This window comes from Lasiosphaeria miniovina (genome assembly GCF_030549165.1).
Source record: "Lasiosphaeria miniovina strain SMH2392-1A chromosome Unknown B0T26scaffold_5, whole genome shotgun sequence".
NCBI lineage: Eukaryota > Fungi > Ascomycota > Sordariomycetes > Sordariales > Lasiosphaeriaceae > Lasiosphaeria > Lasiosphaeria miniovina.
Genome location: NW_026848224.1, coordinates 1278079 through 1296210, shown reverse-complemented (window position 1 = coordinate 1296210; position 18132 = coordinate 1278079). Strand labels below are relative to the sequence as shown.

The window sequence follows — 18132 nt, the reverse complement described above, 5'->3', positions numbered from 1 at the left end:
ACCGGCTTGAACCAAAGAAAATCCCCAGTTAGAAGCTCTTGACGGTCACACTCTCTGCTTGGCCAGTGCGCCTACTGGTGATAAATCCACGCCCAAGCTAAGAGGGACGGCAAACGGTTAACGTAACCAAGCTTACATGCCCAACCAAAGGCGCCCTCAGACTTTAATACCTCCTGAAAGACTCGCCAGCTAGCGACAAGCGCCCCGCAACGGAATCACATTCTTGGCGGCTAGCCGGCCAACAGTTGGATTATCTACCGCTGGATTATCTACCGCTGAAGTATTCTGAGCGCATCAAAGCGACGAAAGCTGTTCTTTCACTCGACGATGGCAGCAGCGCCAAACAACGACCAGGTCCTGAGCCAGGCCTCGTTCTGGGACGAGCGGTACTCCGAATCCGACGGGTCGGCGCCGACGCACGAATGGTACCTGACCTTTCCGGCGCTCGAGGCCTTTTTCGGCGCCCACCTGTTCGGCGTGCCGGGGCTCGGGCCGCCCGACGACCTGCTGATTCTGCACCTGGGGTCCGGCGACAGTGTCTGTCCTCGCTTCCCTCCTTTTCCTGAGGGAACGAATCGCTAACCTCCGCACCCAAGGCAGACCGTCCCGGCCGAGCTGGCGGCGCGCGGGTACCGGCGACAGCTGTGTGTCGACTTCTCGTCGGCCGTCGTCGAGCTCATAACGCGCACGCACGCCGCCACGCCCGGCATCGAGTGGCGCCTGATGGACGTGCGCGACATGTAGGGCGTCGATGACGCCTCCGTCGACGTCGCCTTCGACAAGGGCACCCTCGACGCCATGATTCACGGCAGCCTGTGGAGTCCCCTGCAAGACGTGCGTGACAATACGGCGGCTTACCTGCGTGAGGTGTGTACTTACTTGCTATGGCCCCTCTGCAGCTCAGTCGGTCTTTTCATGTGTTCTCCTTTTTTGAGTGTCGGATGGTTAGGGCTCCGAGTTGGCGCAAATGTCCTGACAGCCATCGTCACAGGTCTACAGGGTGCTAAAGGACAGCGGCCGGTTTCTGTATGTGACGTGCTGGCAGCCACGCTTCATGGAGTCGCTGCTGAGCCCCGAGGGGTTGCAGTGGTACGTCGAGCCCCAGGTTCTCAGCGTCGCGGGGTCGCTTGATAACTACGGCTACGTCATCCGCAAGACGCCAGGCCGAGCGGCCAGGAAGGCATGACGCCGTTGTCCCGATGGGCCGAGCGGATCTTTTGGTTGGACATACTGGTTGGATACCTACATCCTGGTTGGATATACCCCGATGTTCAAATCAGAGTAGAGTAAATGCAGTGACTTATTACAGTACAAGCATGTAGCAAGGGGTAGAAGACAGGAAAAGCGGGTAACATGTTGACACAAAGCCCTAAACACCGCGCCGTCAAGCAGAACAAGGCGCGCGTCGAGAGATGTCAGGTATATGAGCTAACCAGGCTGCAAGTATTCTACACAAACATGCGCCCCCCGACCCAGAACCCTCTATCCGCACGCAGCGACCATCTCGCACGGATACGCCAGCCAGTACTCCCAGTCCGGGCCGAGGAACTCGGCGACCATGGCCACGATGGCAGCGCCGGCGCCGCCGACCTGCCACATAGCGCGGCCGTAGTGCAGCAGCAGGGCGTAGTATGCTAGGACGACGAGGGCCTCGGGCTGCTTAGCGAGTAGCAGGCCCGTAAATTCGTGCGGCACGAGCATGGTCCAGAGGAAGAGCATCTGGTAGCGCGCGCGCTGCCGCTCCTCTGCGCCCTGCTCATCGTCACCATCGCTACCATTAGCGTCCTCTCCGGCAAGCATGGCGTCGAAGCCGACCTGCAGGTACTGGATAGCCGCGCGGCAGGCGGCCTTCTCCGCGTCTGAGAGGTCGGCGGCCGCGTCGACGAGCTCAGTTGCGCGCGCTGTGTGCCGGCCGCGTGGTGGCCGCGACGTGAACCCCGACGACCACGCCAGCGCGGCGCCCAGCCCCGACCGCAGAAGCAGCGGCCAGGCGGCCAGCGCCACGGCGTAGATACCGCGGTGCACGTCGACGCAGCGTGCGTAGTGCGCTACGAACCCGTCGAGCCGGCTGCTAACGCTGTCTTGTGCGGTGGTGGTGGTGGTGGTGGTGGTGGTGGTGGTGGTGACGGTGCTGGTCTGTGCCTGCGCCAACGTGTCGGCCAGCACGTGGTGGCCCAGCACGGTCGCGAAGAGCAGCACGGGGACGCAGTTGGACTCGTCCACGGCCGCGCTGCCGCTGCCGGCCCAGCTGGCGTTGCAGAGCGACACGGCGCGCGTCTGCAGCGCCACCGCGCGGTGCAGGTACGTGGGCGCGCGCTCGGGGTGCAGAAAGGCCAGGTGTCGCGCTGAGAATGCGAGCATGGCGTGCAGCAGGTAGGGCGCGTCGAGGCCGGCGTGCAGGCTGAGATGCAGGTTTGCGAGGTCCGCGTTGGTGTGGCCGCCGCTGCCGTCGCCGAGGTTGAACATGTCCTTGTTGTTGCAGACGGCGTGGATGAGCAGCTCCATGTGGTCGAGGTTGAGCGCCTCGCCGAGCGTGGCCTGGGCTGCATCCGCTGCTTGTAGGATGCCCGTGGTGCCCGTGAGGTCTGGGGACTGCGCAGCCGGCGGCGATGCGGTGCTGGCCATGTCGGCCGCGGCAGGAAAGGCGTCAGACAGGACGGGGCCGCTGCTCTGACCGAGGCCACTGCTCTGACCGAGGCCACTACTCTGACCGAGGCCACTACTCTGACCGAGGCCACTGCTCTGACCGAGGCCATCGGGGCTGCTGCCGCCGCCGGGGCTGATGGACGGCTCGTGCGACGAGGCACCGGACACGGACAGGTACTCGGGCCCGGCGGCCTCGGTCTCAAAGCTGCACTCGCGCTGCGACAGAGTGCATAAACGGCACAGAGGGCGGCCCTCGTCGCACTGGTGTGACGGTGCAGGTCGAGGTCAGTCGAAGCTCATGAACATGAGTAGGACACCCTAGAACCTTCAAAGGGGCATTGATGATTACCTTGACATGGCGTTGCTTGCTGCGGCGAGTCAGTAATCGCCAAACCTCGATCAGGTAAGCCGGAGAGCTTCCAGCGGCAGCTGCTTACCATTGCGCGCAGCCTTTTCGTGACTTTGTGTGGCTACGACGAAGCATTTTGCGGATTGGAGCGGGAAAGAAGACGATCCCGCCGCCCGGCCAGCTACCGATGACCCAGGCTGTTGGCGCCAACCAATGATTACGCGTAGGATTTCGCATGACGTTGCCTCTTGGCGTGTACCACAACCGTTGTTGGCCCTTGGCCCTGAGAGGTTCTCATAATCGGCAATGCGAAAACAAGTATTCACCTAGGGACTTGGACTTGAATGAGACTCTTAATTCAGTTGCTTGTGGACGGCGAGGGAAAATTCAGTTGCTTGTGGATGGCGAGGGAATATTGGACCAACACTGCAAATTGTTGCCCTAACAATCTTGAAAGTGCCGGGACACTCGGACTGAAACTCTTTCAGTTCTGAGAAGCGACACGAAGCATGGATGCACGCATCTTCCCATGTCGTCTCGGGCAATGAAATCCTACTTGAACCCGACTAGGTCTTTGCTCTGGTGCGCATGCAGCACGCTCGGCGACAACCAGCGGGGCTCGACGCCGGCCTCCTCCTCGCCGTCCACAACAAACCTGACGACAGGCCGCAGGATGCTCAGGCGCAGCCTCTTCCCGTCCCCGGCCGTGAACGCGCTTTCATCAAAAGTCTGGAACCACCCGCTGTCCTCCCGAAGATAGCTCGTCAGGGGCTCCGTGGCCGTCCACCCGTGCCATACCATCTGTAGGAGGTCCAAGACATGGTGGTGCGCGCGCATCTCCGGCCACCGGAAGCGCTGCTGGCACACGCGGACAGTCTCCGGGGCGTACAGGCCGACCTCTCGGCTCAGGGCATACGTGTTCGCGGCAACGAGCGCCGAGTGCACAGCGTAGCTGCCGCCGTGGCGCGCGCGGTCCCGCAGTGCCAGCATGGCGCCGACCGCGCCGACAGCGCCGGCTGTCATGTCGCTGATGGGTAGCGGCGGCAGGACGCACTCGCTGCCGGACAAGCCGAGCGCACGGCCCGTGACGTGGGCGGCGCCGGCAGCGCAGTCTGCGACCTGCTGCCACCCGGGCCGCTCTGCGTAGTAGCCGTCAGGCCCGTAGCAGCTCTCGCTGACATAGACGATGCCGCGATCACGGCGTGCCGCCATGCCGAGTAGGTCCTCTATCCCGAGGTTGTACGGTGCCGCGGCGAGTCGGCCCGGCCGGAAGCCCTGCACGAACACGTCGGCCTGTTCGACAAGTGTCTGCAGACGTGCCCGGTCGCCGGCGTCTCGCAGATCCAGCCCTACAGTCTGCTTGCCGGCGTTGAGCGTGAGTTGCAGCGTGTTGAGGTCTGGTAGATGCGGGGCGCTAACGCGTATCACGTCGGCGCCAAACGCCGCGAGCATGGCACCAATCTGTGGACCTGCGATGACCCGCGTCAACTCTACCACTTTGATCCCAGCCAGTGGTCGGTTGTCCTCCGCTATGCCATCACCGCCTTCCGTCGGCCGCGGAAGAGGGGGAAATGGAACCGGGGCGGTGTGTTGCGAGTGCGTCTGCGGCCTGACATTGACGAGAGGATGCGCAGCCAGCGCCTTGCCCATGGGGCTATCAGCCCAACCCTGGGGCGTGAAGCATATGCTTCCACAAAAGCCGCCGAGCAAGTTGCGCATTTCGAGCTCCTCGGCACTGTGCTGCGCCGCGACGGCCGCAATGTGCGCAGCCGCCTTGTCGTTGGTGTCGATGCCCGGCTCGCCCGGGTCAATGCCGAGCGACCGCAGCATTGGCGGCACGTTCATAGACCCGTGCAGGCAATACCAGACATCCGGCGTGCGGGTTGGGTAGATGCCCGTTGCGCGCAGCTTGAGAGGAGTTGAGTGCCAACCTCGCTCCCAGTCCGGCAGCAACGACTTGAGCTTCTTCTGCTGGCCAAGAGATGCCAAGCTCTGTCCGTCCAGATATAAAACTGCCGCTGTGCCTAGCCAAAACGCTGCATGCGTTGTGCTGATCGTTACCTCGCGGGCCTTGTTCTCCAGACCTCGCATGGCAAGTATTTCATCCGCGATGACGCCAGCCATGGCATGCACCGCTGCAGCAACCGACACGGCTTTGATTGGGCCTGGGAGGACGGGATACTCCTCTCCCACAAACCGGACTTTGGACAAGAGCGCCTCGTCCTGCGTGAAGCCTGGTGTCTGAGACGCGAGAAGCCGAAAGATGCGTTCGGTGTCATCAGGCACCGTCGTGAATGTTTGATCTGCGTAGGTTCCCGGTCCGTAGACGCCGTATTCTCTTGGTTCCTGGGCGTCTGTCATCGTGCTAATTGGGAAGGGAAACACTGGGCCAAGCAGGATGCAGTGCGTTCTTGGCCCAAACTGCTGGCAGAGATGTGGGGGCAATCCTCCGCCATTTAAGAACTAGAGTCCGAAGGACAGCCAGATCTCTAAATCACCCAGTCCTAAACAGCCTGAAGTGCGATGGTTATTAGCAATCAATACCGAGGTAAGCGCCGGCATTCTTACCCCATAATTTGTCAATACAGAGCGAGAATCTGATCTTTAGAAGCGTTGATACAAATTGTGTCCCTGGCTGCAAAAGTAAAGTGGCAAAAGAGAAAAAACATACAACACCAGGGATTCGCTGGTGGTCACCCACCCAACTACTAGTCTGGCGGTCGCTGGGTTATCTAGGGGAGAGCGGACGGGATCCCGAGTTTTCCAGTGCCTATGGTCGTATGTGGAAAGGAGTGGCCACATCATGGATCATGAGTGCTGTTGCGTTCAATGCTTGGAAAGGCTGAGGAACCTGCATCCATCGCTGATCTAGTTTAAGGCTGCCTCTTGCTGGGTGCAATGGAGGGCAGTCGATGCGAATGAAATACCAGCGGATTGGTGGAATACGCCGAGCATCGTCCAAGTGTGCTAGAGGGCGTGAAAAAACCAAGGGAAATACTTCCCGATGGTATCGACCAACTCGGGGAAACTTTGACGATCAATTTGTTGAGACAGGTCGATTCAGACAGGAGCTTACGCTCTCCCCGGAAGGCCTAGCTCGTCTGGCAAGGCTTTCTTAGGAGCCGAAATCGGTCTTTCCTATTCTGGAGTCTGAACGGGCCGACGCCATTAGCGCTTATCCCATTCTTCGATCAAGAGTGGCTTGTTGTTCACTCCATCGTCATTGACGCGTCTCTGTGATCGTCGTTGGTCCGCCGTGGCAAAACAGACTCGACCAGCCAGTTCTCTTTGAGCCCGACTAGGATCACGTGAATACTGCTCGAGTGTATGACAAGCAAGACACTCGACCTAGGCATGTCCGACTCCACGTGCTGTACATCGCATATTCCCCTCAAGACCCTTTCTTCGGTGGCAAGGCGCCTCGATTCGGTTCCACAACGGGGCTGCCAATCGATTGGCCCAAACTCAACCACCTTTGCGCAAGGGACGACCGAGTACCTGTGCTAGATGGAGCGGTACGCTGTGTACAATCCAGCGGGAGACGTTGCTCTCCGCAAAAAAACCGCGGTTTGCATCTAGACTCTGAGTTGTGAGACGCAATCAGCGCTGCCCCCCCCCCCCCCCCCCTAAGAACGGCGTGCTTTTGCTCCCACTGGGGTAGTCAGCAGCGCCTATGACCGTCGCACAGAGATTGAATAAAACTCCCCACAGACGGTTGGGTATTGAGTATTGAACGACATCCACGGGACTCGCGGGCGGCGGCAAAGCTGCCACCATGGGGACTACAAGTGGCGGCAGTTATCCGGGCGGGATCTCTGCCTCCTCCCGCCTCCGCACTGCCAGGGGCGAGCAAGATGTTCCATTCCTCCGGTCAGCTCTCAACCCTTGCTGCTGATTGCTGTGGTCTCGTCGAGGTTCTGTGTTATGTCGAACACGACTCCCATGTCACAAAATCCGCGGGGTTAGGCCAAATTGTTAAGGGTCGTGGTAAATGCTCGCCTGACCATCCTCCAGCACCTTCCGTTGGAGGATGGCAGACTGCGGTCGACTGCTGCGGCACTGCGACAGGGCCTTATCTTTTGGTGGCAGAGGGAAAGTTGAGACATCCACGTCAGTCGTGGCGGTTGCTCCGGGATGCCAAGAGTTGATCAGCAAATGTAACGGCTTGGCGAAATGGACTGCCGCAACACTCGGTGAGTTCGATAGCAGGAAGGCTTGGCAACAGCCATCACGATCGTGCGCCCTGACAAATCTGCAGTCTGTTCCGGCTCAGCCCGGCGGAGAGGAGAGGAAATGGCCGTCATTACGAAACCACCAGGGCGCTGCGAGGGGCTCCTGATCCGAAACGTTTGACGGACCTATCGGGGAAACATGTTGTCGATAAATGGGCATCCGTGATGCGGTACCACAGCCATGTCTTGGAAACGGGCGTCGTTGTTAATACTGACGTCTGGCCGCTGCCCGTGCTGCCGCCTGTGGGCTCGTTCGGCGAGTCGGTAGAGAGAACGGGGCTATTGCTCTGCGGCGCCATCCAATTGACCCAGAAGAAGGCAAGGCAGCTCGCCCGAGGACAGACGGCAAGGATGGCTGACCTCGCCGACTTGTTGAGTACCCGTATCCGTATCCCGTATCCCGTATCCCGTGTCCCGTGTCCCGTGTCCCGTGTCCCGTGTCCCGTGTCCCATGTCCCGTACCCCCGTACGGCGGGCCCGTACCTTGGGCATGTGCACAGAGTCTTGGCGGCCGAGTGAGGCACTGATCCGAACCATAATTTGGTCGTGCGTGTTTTTGCGTCTTGGCAGGAAGAGTGGTGAGAGTTGAGCGTCGCAATTCTGTCATTGTGAATCTCGCCAAGAAACGAGTGCCACGCCAGCGTCGGTGTGTGCAGCGAGCGAAGAGGTGCACAGCCAAGCTTTGTGGCCGACCCCGTTTGGTGACTCCGGCGCGACGACGAGCGGAAAGTGCGACAGATTCTCCAACGAAGCACCGCGATCGTGCTGCACTCCGCCCCCCTGTCGCGTCTTGGCCACGGCGCTGTATTCGGTGCATTGGCATTGGACCAGCACTGCTGCTGCTGCTATGCTGAGCAGACACAAGGTGGTCGGGCGGGGTCTAGAGGATGCTGCGTTTCGCAAGCCCAGAGGCTGCACAGAGGCTGCAAGCCCAGAGGCTCAGAGGGCTTCTGACTTTTTCTGTCGCGCACCACGCCAGACAAGGCAAGGACGGGAGCGCTCAACGCTTGGCCCGTCCTTTCCTGTGCGCAAGGTTGGAAGATCAGGCAAGGGCTAGTCCCTGAATGTACTGTTCTGTACCTTATTCGTGGCGCACTTGCCGAATCGGGCCGTCGTCTTGGGGCCGAGAGGATCGACGCCTTGGCACATGGCCAAGCCTGGCTCTAGGCCAGCCGAAAGCAAATCGGGTCTCAGAATTTGGCAAATTTGGCCTCGTCTGATTCAGAAGATGAAGTTGGAGCAGCTGCGCTGGGGAGCAAGCAAACAGGTAGGCTGTGGGGGTCTGTCCCGTATTTCGGCGAGAAATATTCGTCCTGCACCTTAGGTAGCTTCCATTTCCAGGTTATTAGGTCCATGGAGATAGCTAAGGCAGGTGGGGAGGGGGCTAAGGTTCCAGTTTCCAGTGAGGTCATTGGTGGGAGGGATGCTCTTTCCCATCGACGGCACCTCAGTTTTTTTTTGTCCCATCATCCCGCCCCCAGTGTTCTGTCGTGGCGCCAAAATAGCAGTATTCAGGCGCTGTTGCCCGGGTGTGCCACGGAGCCTGGGAGATCCCTGAGCCCCAGACTCTGGCCTAGTGCGAGTATTTCCAGGTTGAGGCACGCGCGCAGGCATTCTCCATTCCCTTACAGCAACAGCGTCCACCTGTCCTTGACTCGCAAATTGGGGTAAACCAGTAAGCCAATATGATCTGCGGCCTACATCACCGCAGGCGGAGAGTCTAGTGCCCTCCCCATCCCCACCTGGTGCTTCGTCCCTGGGGTTGAGAGGAGGTACCGACCTTGTAACCTTGAGGGTTTCCCGCCAAGGCGACACTCGGGACAGGAGAGAGACCAGTTAGTGCGACGCTGTCTTACCTGAACTCTGCTGCGTATATATATCCGAACGCCTTTTTTCCCGATCCTGCACGAGATAGTCAGCCCTGAACAACTTCTCTCCCTCTTCATCTCAATCTTACTCGAATAAGCCATTACTATCTGCTTGATTGACAGGAAATACCAAACAGCATCATTTCTTTACACCCAACTCGGACATCTCTCGACCAAACCACAACAACATCACCACATCATTACACCACCGCATCACCACATCACCGCATCACCACATCACCACATCACCGCATCATTACATCACCGCATCACCACATCACCACATCTAACTACCTGAACGGCCACATTTGCTACCTCAACTTCACGTCGGACACTCGCACACAACACACAATGGGCATGACACTCTCCAGATGCTCGTCGAGGCATGCACGGCCAGGCTCCAGGTTCAGCGGGCTAGACGAGAAGATTCTCGAGAGACAGCCAAACTGGCTCGTTCCGCCATCAAGATGGAGGCAGTCGGACCCAGACCACCACCCAGTCCGCTACCGAACACCGACTCCATACCCCAAGGAAGACCGGCGACGGCTTGGTGACCACATCGACATCTCGGAGAAAGCCGCCGTCATCGAGGCAGCATCACACCGTCGTGACACAGACACAGACACACTCGGCGTCCAACATCCAGCCGCCATGCACGCCCGCTCCCCACACAATCACATCAGATTTCCCCAGCTTTCTCCTGCCGCCATCACAATAACCTGGAAACAGCACCGCCCGCGTCGGAATCGATTTGAGCGGCCTTCCTAAGCGACACCCACAGCGGAGCGGCACACAGCGGCGGCAATCAATAGCCCATCTGTCGAAAGCATCCATACGAGCAACTATACGCTGCGCACGCGCGACGTTTCATTCAAAACCAGGGCGTCGAGCCAAGACGGGCTACTCGGTCAATCGGAGATGGGATCTCTACGATCCAAGACTTCACGTCCTTGCCTGCCAGCACATCACTGCATTTCCCACCCGAGAGAGGGCACACACAGTACACTAGGGAGAGTTTGTTCTGAGTTTAGGCAGATTACAAGCAGCGCTACCTTTTTTGCTGTGCCCACACACCCCCGTTTCGCCCGCACGCGGCCTTTGTGTGTGTGCCGGCGCTTTTTTGGACTTGGCGTATGCATCTTCCAGCTTGGCTGCATGGAGAAAACAAGCCACGAGTGGGTTTCGAACCTTGACTCTGCAGCCAAGAAGCCTGGGGAAGGAAGGAAGGATCAGAAAAGAGCGGGAACGCGCGGGATAGTTCCCGTAAGCTCCCCCTCCCCTCCATGGCGGGGGAGGAGGGGGGGAGAGGGAGAGACTTAGAAACATGAGGGATGCATGGCGAATATGGATGGGCAAAAAGCGAACAGGCGCAATTATTTATGCTGCATTTTCTTTGTTTTCCTGATCTCGGAGTTATTCCTTCTGTTCCGCCCCTTTCCCTCGGCCCCGTCCACATTATTACACTTCCGCCTCCCCTTTCTTTTCCTTTGTTCAAGGTCCCGCCCCTCGCGACACATCACAAGAACACGCTAGTTTTGCCTACCCCAGCATTGTATCTAGATATAGACATAGGCGATCGATCGCGAGGGTAAAGACGGCCTTAGTGCTCTCGTAGCGGACAGGCAGCCGTGGGAGGAGCTGCATACCAAGACGGGAGAAGGTAGAAGAGCCAGGCAAAAGGGGGAACATGTAAATTAAACTTTTGCTGACAGCTAAGCAATCTTGCAGCGGATTACATCACTCCCATGTTCCGAGTCCCATGAGCCAAGTATTGTATGCATGTAAGCCCATCAGGCACGGAGTGCATAAAAGCCGCGGCACAAGGACGCTACAGTCCCATTAAAATGGGTTGGCCGGTTTTCGCTGGCCGTACAGTGAGTCTCGCTCTTGTCTCTCTCGTGAGCCATGGTTGTGGTCAGGGACATGGTGTGTCGGACTTGGTCTTCTCCAGGTTCAAAACGAAAGAGGCCCAGATTCCGTAGTGGCATTGGCGATGCGCGTTCAAGCCTGCACGTAATATCGAACAAACGTAAGAAAACGGAGGCTATCTAAAGCTGACATGCAATTTATGAACTGGCTGTTGCGGTTGACTTGTGCTGCTGGCGCCACGATCTATACAGATCCCCCGTCTCATAATTCACTTATCGCCCATTTAACGCGATTCCGCATAACGGCCATGAACCCGCATTATAATAAGACCCCGGCCGAGGAACGAATGCCACAGCGGGGACAGATGGAGTTCTCCTCGTAGGCTATGACAACGTGGCCGGCAGGCTTAGAATGTGATGTCGGTGATGGTCATCTCTCTTCTAGTTTTTCTGGCAACCCCGCTGGCAACCCCGCTGGCAACCCCGCTGGCAGCGATGGTTCATGGTTTCGTCCGTCCTCCGGATTGCCTCGTCCGACGAAGGATCCGCGGTTGAGCAGGGTGATGGTGATTCCCGGGGATCTCGTGCTCGGTAGTCCTGTACGCCGCTGCGGTCCTGTAAACCAGGATGGGTGACATTTGCGAAGTCGACGAGGGCTGTGTCGGCTTCCGCGCCCGCGCCTTGGGCACTGCCGCCCATTGGGGGTCTCACTGGCTGGGGCACTCGAAATTGCATACAAAACCGGTTATCGATATCAGGTAAAGAAAATACCTGCTAAAGCCACCCATCGGCATTCATTGGCAAAATCTGTCGCCAGTTTTGCTGGAAAAAGAGCCGAAGGCCAGCCCAAATGAGCACGGAGAGTACCTCGCTCTCATCAACGGAATCCGACTCTCGGGGAAGGGTGCTGGAGCCCGCACAAAGTTGCTCGAAGACGGCCTTTCTCCTTCTCTTCGTCATGCAGACCTATACCTTGTCGGGAGTCTTGACTGTAACCCGATCCCGGATGGTCTGAAAGCCTGCTCTGGGTTCTTCGTAAAGGAAGTCGGAGCGGTGGCGTTGTTCAAGTTTCTAGGTTCTCCGAGCCTTTCAACTGCAGGATTCGCGAGACTAGCTCTCTCGCGTTGGCTAACATATCGGTGGGCGGTTTGACGGTTGCTAGATTGACGGGTTGGTGTGTCGCTCGGTAGCGAACAGGCAGTTGATCGACGAAGGTAACGATGCGCGAAAGGAAAAGAATGATTGCGCGATTGAAGGTGACCAAAATGATGTACAAATGATGCGAATAGCTTCAGCTGTGGAAGCAAAAGGAGCTCATAGCCTGTAACGGTGAGCCGTTAATTACACCAGCAGGCGCAAAACAGATACTTATTGCCTAGTTATCTGGGCAACAGCAGCTACATGGTCGCAACCCCCACAGCATATACTGCTCTAGCCTTGCTTACTATAATTAATACCATCTTGTTCGAGGACTGACTGTTCTTGTCTCGTTCTCTACCTAGTTAATTTTTCTCCATGACCCCGTGGTGGTATCGGGCATAGTAACACTCAAGTTAAACCTAGAGCTCTAGAGCGGCGATTCATTAATAACGAACAATTACGTGTTAGATCTTGGATGCTTGACTTTAGAAGTAGGCTTGTTTATGAGTATTCTCTTTCGACTGGGGGTTAAGACGTACGTACCATTCTAGGAACCTCACTTATAGTGCCTCAGGTTATAAATCTTCCATTACATTTGTAGTGTATTATTCTATTAGGAGAATGCCTCCTTTCCAATACTGTAGAAACACATATGTCTTCGGCATCTGTAATACAAAGAACAAGTGAGCGTTGTAAAAAGAAAATATCGGATCAAGCGAGGTAGTACTGAAGATGTGATGTGTAACTCAGGGGAAGAGGGGTGTCATACTAAACCACTCCGCCTTGCAGGTGCCCATCGCAACCGATACAGGCTTAAACATCCTTCCTATCAGGGAAGGGCCGGATGTGGAAGATTCCGGCGTGATCTAGTCTCGGCTAAAGAAGTTCGACAGGTTGGAAACTTAGAAGTCGATAGTCACGAGGGAATAAGGGGCCCAGGGAAGGATGACATTGTCCTAACCTGGTATTCTAATGTAGTGTTCCATTTTTCCCCCTTTGCCAACCTCTTTATGTAAGGTGGCTGGCCTGCATTCCCTAATCTAGTGGGGGTCGTGGCTCTTCTTTCCAGATTTGTATCTCGCCTAGTGTTTGTTCTAGTTGTTTTGTGGAAGACTGAGCTTCCACTGATTTAATCAGAAAATTACGAAATACTTCCCAACTGCTGCAATGATGGCGAAGATAACTTCAGTATATACGGCACTAGCTAGAATAACCTCCAATCTTTAAATGTTTCTTGGCCTGGTACCTGGGGACAAGGAGAAGATTGTTGTAAACTACCCGGTTTAAACGGCCTTTGATAGGTACATTTGTAAAAGAGAGAGGCCTCGAGGATTCTAGAATAGGCGCTCTAATAGTTTTTACATTCAAGTGAAAAACATCAAGGTCGAGCCGAGAAGTGCTGGGCCCTTCAGATCTTCGAAAGTCACCTACTAACAAACAACATTCGGTGATTGGATTATACCGTAAATAGAACTTAGTTGGTGTTTTGTTAATTACTCTCTGGCACTAGTAAATTACTCTCTGACACTAGTCAATCACTCTCTGGCACTAGTCAATCACTCTCTGGCACTAGTCAATCACTCTCTGGTACTACCTAGGTGAACTAAAACAAAGACAAAAGCACAAGCTCAAAGCGCAAGAGGACGATCCTTCAGCGTCTGGATCTGCTTGGCGACATTGCGGACGCGCGTGGCAACGGCGTTGGGGTAGACTTCGGACGACCATGTGCAGTCGCAGAGGGTGTTGTAGTTGTAGTCATTCTCCGCAACGTACAGGCCGCCGCACAGAGCGCCGACCCAGCGATTCATGGCGGCCTCGTACGCGGCGACGGTCAGGGCGGGGCGCTGGTGCGGCGGTGCCGCCGGGGAGAGGGCGGTGCCGTCGCGCGGGTACACGCCGTGGGAGCGCGCCTGCCCCATGACGAACCGCACCAGCCGCTTCGAGCACCGCGTCGGCTGCATGTAGCTGCCGTACCAGCACGCCGGCTCCAGCTCGTGCGGCCGCTGGTGCGTCGCCTCCATCTTGGCGAACACTTGTCGGTAGTACGCGGCGAACATGCGCTGGCGGAGGGACTGGATTCGTGCTGTTGTTGATGTTGGGGTTAGCTTGTTGGTTGTCACGGAGGGAGGGTTTGGTTGAGGCGTGTTTGGAAAGATGAAAAGAAGAGGGAAAAGGGGTAAACATACCGACGGTGCTAGTGAGCGTATCGAAGCGCGGGTAAAAGTGCTCCGAGTCCAGCGGCTTGCCCGTAGTCGGGCTGATGGGGACGCCGCGCTCGTCGATCGTGCACGTGTGGGCGATGGTCCACTCGGCCTGGTGGCGCACTATGTCCCAGCCAAAGACCCAGGCGGCGAGAATCTGCTGCTCGATGGCGAGGCCGTCCCAGCCCGCGGGGGGGAAGTTGCCGCAGGCCTTCTTCTTCGGCTGCATGGCGAGCCAGGTGCGCACGGCCTCGACTTCTTTGAGCTTGTAGCGGTTGACAGCGTAGCAAAGGTGGAGGAGCGTGCCGGCCGAGAACTCGTGGTTGATGGCCATTGTGAGCTTGTCGTCATGCATGAGCGGAGCGAGAAACTCCCAGACGGCAGGGACATCGTCGGGCAGAGACACTTCCTGGATGAGCTGGTCAGTATTGGTTGGTAGATCTAGATATTGAGCTAGACTCTACTGAGTCGATGATCGTGGTTTGGTTGTATTCGTGATTCTTACCCATAGCCCCTCTTCATTCTTGTTGCAGTTTCTAGCCCAGTGGTTGAAAATCTTGTACTTCAAGAATTTCGAGTTCGAGGCCATGACCCGCGCATTTACAAGGAATGGCTTCTCTTGCTCGCCGATATTGAGTCGTAGATCGCCGCCTTCCGCGGCCCACACGAATTTGGGTTCCATGGCCTTGGGGGCTATCATTTGTCGTGTCTGTCTACATGTCATGTTAGCTTGGAGGCGCCAAGACTCAAAGTTAAAGTGCGAAGAGAGGGCGAGCACGAGGTAGAGGACATAGACTTGGGCAAATGTGAATCAAGTGCAGGGCACGTACAACATAATGAAGCGCGAAGACGAGCGTGAGGGTCTGCGGGATGGAAGGGCACCCGCGATGAGAGTGAGAGGATGTGATTGAAGAAAGAGTGAGAGAATGTGATTGAAGAAAGAGTGAGAGAATGTGATTGAAGAAAGAGTGAGAGGATGTGATTGAAGAAAGAAGGCGAGGGATGAACAAGGAATCGTGGGGAAGGATAAGTACCGGGAAAAGTGGGGAAGGGAGAGGGCGCCTACAGCAAAACCGAGAGGATAACGCCGATAAGTCCCAGGTAAGGATACGATAAGACATGGGGCGTTCCTGGGGCAGACGGATAGGCACGTATATCAAAGTTGAAGTGGAAGGCGGCAAAGGGCAGGAAAATTACAAGCTATATGTGAGATAACGAATGCTGGCTTCGGACCACGACGCGTCTTGAATAAGGTAGTTTAGACGACGCCCCCGTCAACTTCACGCGATCGAGCTGGGCTAAGCTCACCGCCTTCATACCTGGGTGACTATCGACCGTGCCCTTATCTAGATAACCGTGTACGGCAACCACGAGTCCTGGGAGTCTGAAAGCTGTCTTCGCAGGAGTTCATCGGTAAACCCAACTCCCCTACTAAATTTGTGTAATACTGTGCTAGGGATACTCGACTTCTGCACTGCTTGTTTTGTAATAATCTCCAAATCCAGCCCCACATCCGCTGGGAGTTATCTATATATCCAGTTCTGCCTGGACGTTGGGCAATGGCATTCAAAAGGAAGGAGATATCCCTGCCGTTCTGGACCCTGCTGCAGTGTTCTAGCCGCTAGCCCATAGCAAAATTGAAGTAGGTACTTCTAGGCAAGGTAAGCAAGTGCTTGAGGTACCTCCTTCAGAAATAAGGGTGCCACTGGAAAGAAACGGTCCCGTTGTTTGCCTGTGCGGCAGGGGGTTTGTACCCTGACACACACCTTGCTGAAAAATATTCGACTTTCCTACCCTTGCTGGGCCCACACTTTGAATATCAAACTCATTCTTCACCTCTGCGTATTTTTCTCCCGCTCGACTCTTTCCGCCTACCAACCCCGGGCACTTCGTCGTTCAAAAGAAAACCTCACTTCAAGAGTCCAGACCAAGCTCAACAACATGCCTTCATTTGCAGCAGGGAAGCATCGACAGCCATTTCCACCGCTTTTCACGACCATTCATTATGTCGATTCTACAAGCCTCGCCGCCGGCGGTGATTTTAGCCGGACCCCCACGGCACTGAAGGACATGGCACAAGGTATGAATTGACTTGGTCAACCACGCAATTTGGATACACTATGATGAGCAAAGCGAACTTATCTAATCACTTCGCAAGGGGAGCAACACGGCGCTCAACACCTTGCACTGCTTGTTCCCAGCATGTGGTCGCAATGAAGAGATCGATCCAACGGCCAGCCAACGGCCAGCCAACAAGCGCGACCTTGTCTTAGTCTGTGAATCCTCAAGAAAAAGAAGAAGCAGTCCCTGCCTTAGACAGCCATAGCATAATCACCGGCGACGTCGCCTCGACCTAAGATGTAAAGCGCCAGCCAGCCAAGGCCCTTCACCAAAGTCAGATCCCACGGGGCGAACAACCACCTGATGGTGGTAATGAGCTTCTTTTTAGCGGAGACAAGCTGCCTACGAAGGTAGAACGACGGCTGGCGCTGCTGGGTTTAAAAAAAAGAAAGAAAGAAAAAAGAGGGCATTTGGCGCCTCCTCTTAGGCACCCGTGACTGGCCATCCGGGGGCGCCGCAAAGATCTTGCGCAGCGACGAAGCACGCGCAACTATTAGCAAGGTCAAGAGAGCCTTCGACGTTCGGCCCAAGGGCCAGCCGGGAGAAGTCTGGGAAAACCGCCACTATTATTGTCTGGACCACCTGGTCCACCCGAACAACAAAGGTGACGACGGCAATGACGACGATGGTGGTGACGGCGACGACTCTACCGACGGCGCCGCAGGAAAGAAAGGCAAGTGCAAAGCCAAGGCTACGCCAAAGAAGGGATTCTTTAAGCACACGGCCGCCAACGAAGGGCAAGGGAAAGGCCAAGGCCGCCGCCAAGGCAACACCCGTCAAGAAAAGGGGAAAGGGCAAGGCCGTCGCACGTACCCCTATCACGCCCAGCCGGACCCATGCGGCTTTCTCGACCCGCTGGCTGCGACCAGGACCGGCAGCAGGAGCACGACCGCCCGCCTGGGGCCAGACACTGGTTCGTGCAAGCACCACAAGCTCATAAGGGACTATGAAGGTATACGCAGCGGTGACGGCGGTGCGCAATACCAGAGCATAAACCGATACGTCAATAGATAGACAACAACACGTCACCCGAGCGCCCGCCGCATGTTTCCTGCCTGGCTACAGGTTGAGTTTAGCCGCCTGGCCCCTCAATCTCACGATGGTCAAGTGGGAGGAGATCCATCTCCTCTCGGATCTCCTCCCACCGCAATACAAGTTCAAGGTCCGTTGACCAAAGAAAAACATCAGCAAATTGTGGAGATTGTCGGTGTTCGCTACCTGCCTGTAGGGAGAGTTCAACCGTCTGAGCCTAAAAACGGGCATATCGCCTGCTCATTGTATCTCAATCTCACGATGGCTAAGTGGGAGGAGGTCCGCGACGATCTCCTCCCACCGCAGTGCAGGTCCAAGGTCCTTTGACCAAAGAACAGCATCAACAAATCGTGGAGATCATGCAGTGTTCTCTACCTGCCTGCGGGGAGAGGTCAACTGCCTGAACTGTCTTTGGGCATATCGCCCGCGGGAGGAGATCCGCGAGGATCTGTTTGAGGCGGTGATGCAAGTTCAAGGTCCTCTGACCAAGGAACAGCATCAGCAAATTGTCGAGATCATGCAAGCAGGCAAGCAGGCAAGCAGGTAAGCAGGCAAGCAGGCCGGTGGCCGTGGCCAACATCAGCAAAGCGCAGAACATGAACCGATACGTCAACAGGCAGACGGGGCAACGGCGTTGAGTGGTCGGGAGTTCCCTCCTGTCGTCAGGCGGTTGAA

The 18132-nt window shown here is 56.5% G+C and overlaps 7 protein-coding genes across 7 annotated transcripts; 3 read left to right on the top strand and 4 right to left on the bottom strand.

The window, feature by feature from the left end:
* Window positions 1-46: 46 nt before the first annotated feature.
* B0T26DRAFT_873075 (uncharacterized protein) lies at window positions 47-1186 on the top strand (the record flags this gene model as incomplete). Its single annotated transcript, XM_060447981.1, has 4 exons — window positions 47-537; window positions 601-729; window positions 784-867; window positions 992-1186. Exons 1-4 carry the CDS (start codon window positions 328-330, stop codon window positions 1184-1186), a joined length of 618 nt encoding a protein of 205 aa, XP_060294064.1. The 5' UTR covers window positions 47-327.
* A 132-nt stretch (window positions 1187-1318) lies between these two features.
* On the bottom strand, window positions 1319-3130 carry B0T26DRAFT_780384 (uncharacterized protein; the record flags this gene model as incomplete). The annotated part of the gene is made up of 5 exons (XM_060446687.1): window positions 1319-2077; window positions 2153-2552; window positions 2748-2907; window positions 2972-3014; window positions 3084-3130. 5 exons carry the CDS (start codon window positions 3128-3130, stop codon window positions 1483-1485), a joined length of 1245 nt encoding a protein of 414 aa, XP_060294063.1. The 3' UTR covers window positions 1319-1482.
* A 95-nt stretch (window positions 3131-3225) lies between these two features.
* On the bottom strand, window positions 3226-5659 carry B0T26DRAFT_344323 (CoA-transferase family III domain-containing protein). Its single transcript, XM_060434509.1, has 3 exons — window positions 5564-5659; window positions 3421-5508; window positions 3226-3321 (listed from the first exon to the last, which is right to left on the bottom strand). The coding sequence occupies exon 2, from the start codon at window positions 5354-5356 to the stop codon at window positions 3548-3550; it is 1809 nt and encodes a 602-aa protein (XP_060294062.1). The 5' UTR covers window positions 5357-5508; window positions 5564-5659; the 3' UTR covers window positions 3226-3321; window positions 3421-3547.
* Window positions 5660-7320: 1661 nt separating this feature from the next.
* Window positions 7321-8171, bottom strand: B0T26DRAFT_344332 (uncharacterized protein). The gene has a single exon (XM_060434510.1). It carries the CDS (start codon window positions 8048-8050, stop codon window positions 7433-7435), a length of 618 nt encoding a protein of 205 aa, XP_060294061.1. The 5' UTR covers window positions 8051-8171; the 3' UTR covers window positions 7321-7432.
* A 1151-nt stretch (window positions 8172-9322) lies between these two features.
* B0T26DRAFT_344293 (uncharacterized protein) lies at window positions 9323-10003 on the top strand. The gene has a single exon (XM_060434508.1). It carries the CDS (start codon window positions 9447-9449, stop codon window positions 9861-9863), a length of 417 nt encoding a protein of 138 aa, XP_060294060.1. The 5' UTR covers window positions 9323-9446; the 3' UTR covers window positions 9864-10003.
* A 3728-nt stretch (window positions 10004-13731) lies between these two features.
* B0T26DRAFT_780376 (uncharacterized protein) lies at window positions 13732-15089 on the bottom strand (the record flags this gene model as incomplete). The annotated part of the gene is made up of 3 exons (XM_060446686.1): window positions 14810-15089; window positions 14290-14713; window positions 13732-14186 (listed from the first exon to the last, which is right to left on the bottom strand). The coding sequence occupies exons 1-3, from the start codon at window positions 15026-15028 to the stop codon at window positions 13732-13734; spliced, it is 1098 nt and encodes a 365-aa protein (XP_060294059.1). The 5' UTR covers window positions 15029-15089.
* A 1156-nt stretch (window positions 15090-16245) lies between these two features.
* Window positions 16246-18004, top strand: B0T26DRAFT_780375 (uncharacterized protein; the record flags this gene model as incomplete). The annotated part of the gene is made up of 5 exons (XM_060446685.1): window positions 16246-16384; window positions 16853-17377; window positions 17436-17587; window positions 17654-17702; window positions 17796-18004. 5 exons carry the CDS (start codon window positions 16246-16248, stop codon window positions 18002-18004), a joined length of 1074 nt encoding a protein of 357 aa, XP_060294058.1.
* Between the last annotated feature and the right edge of the window lie 128 nt (window positions 18005-18132).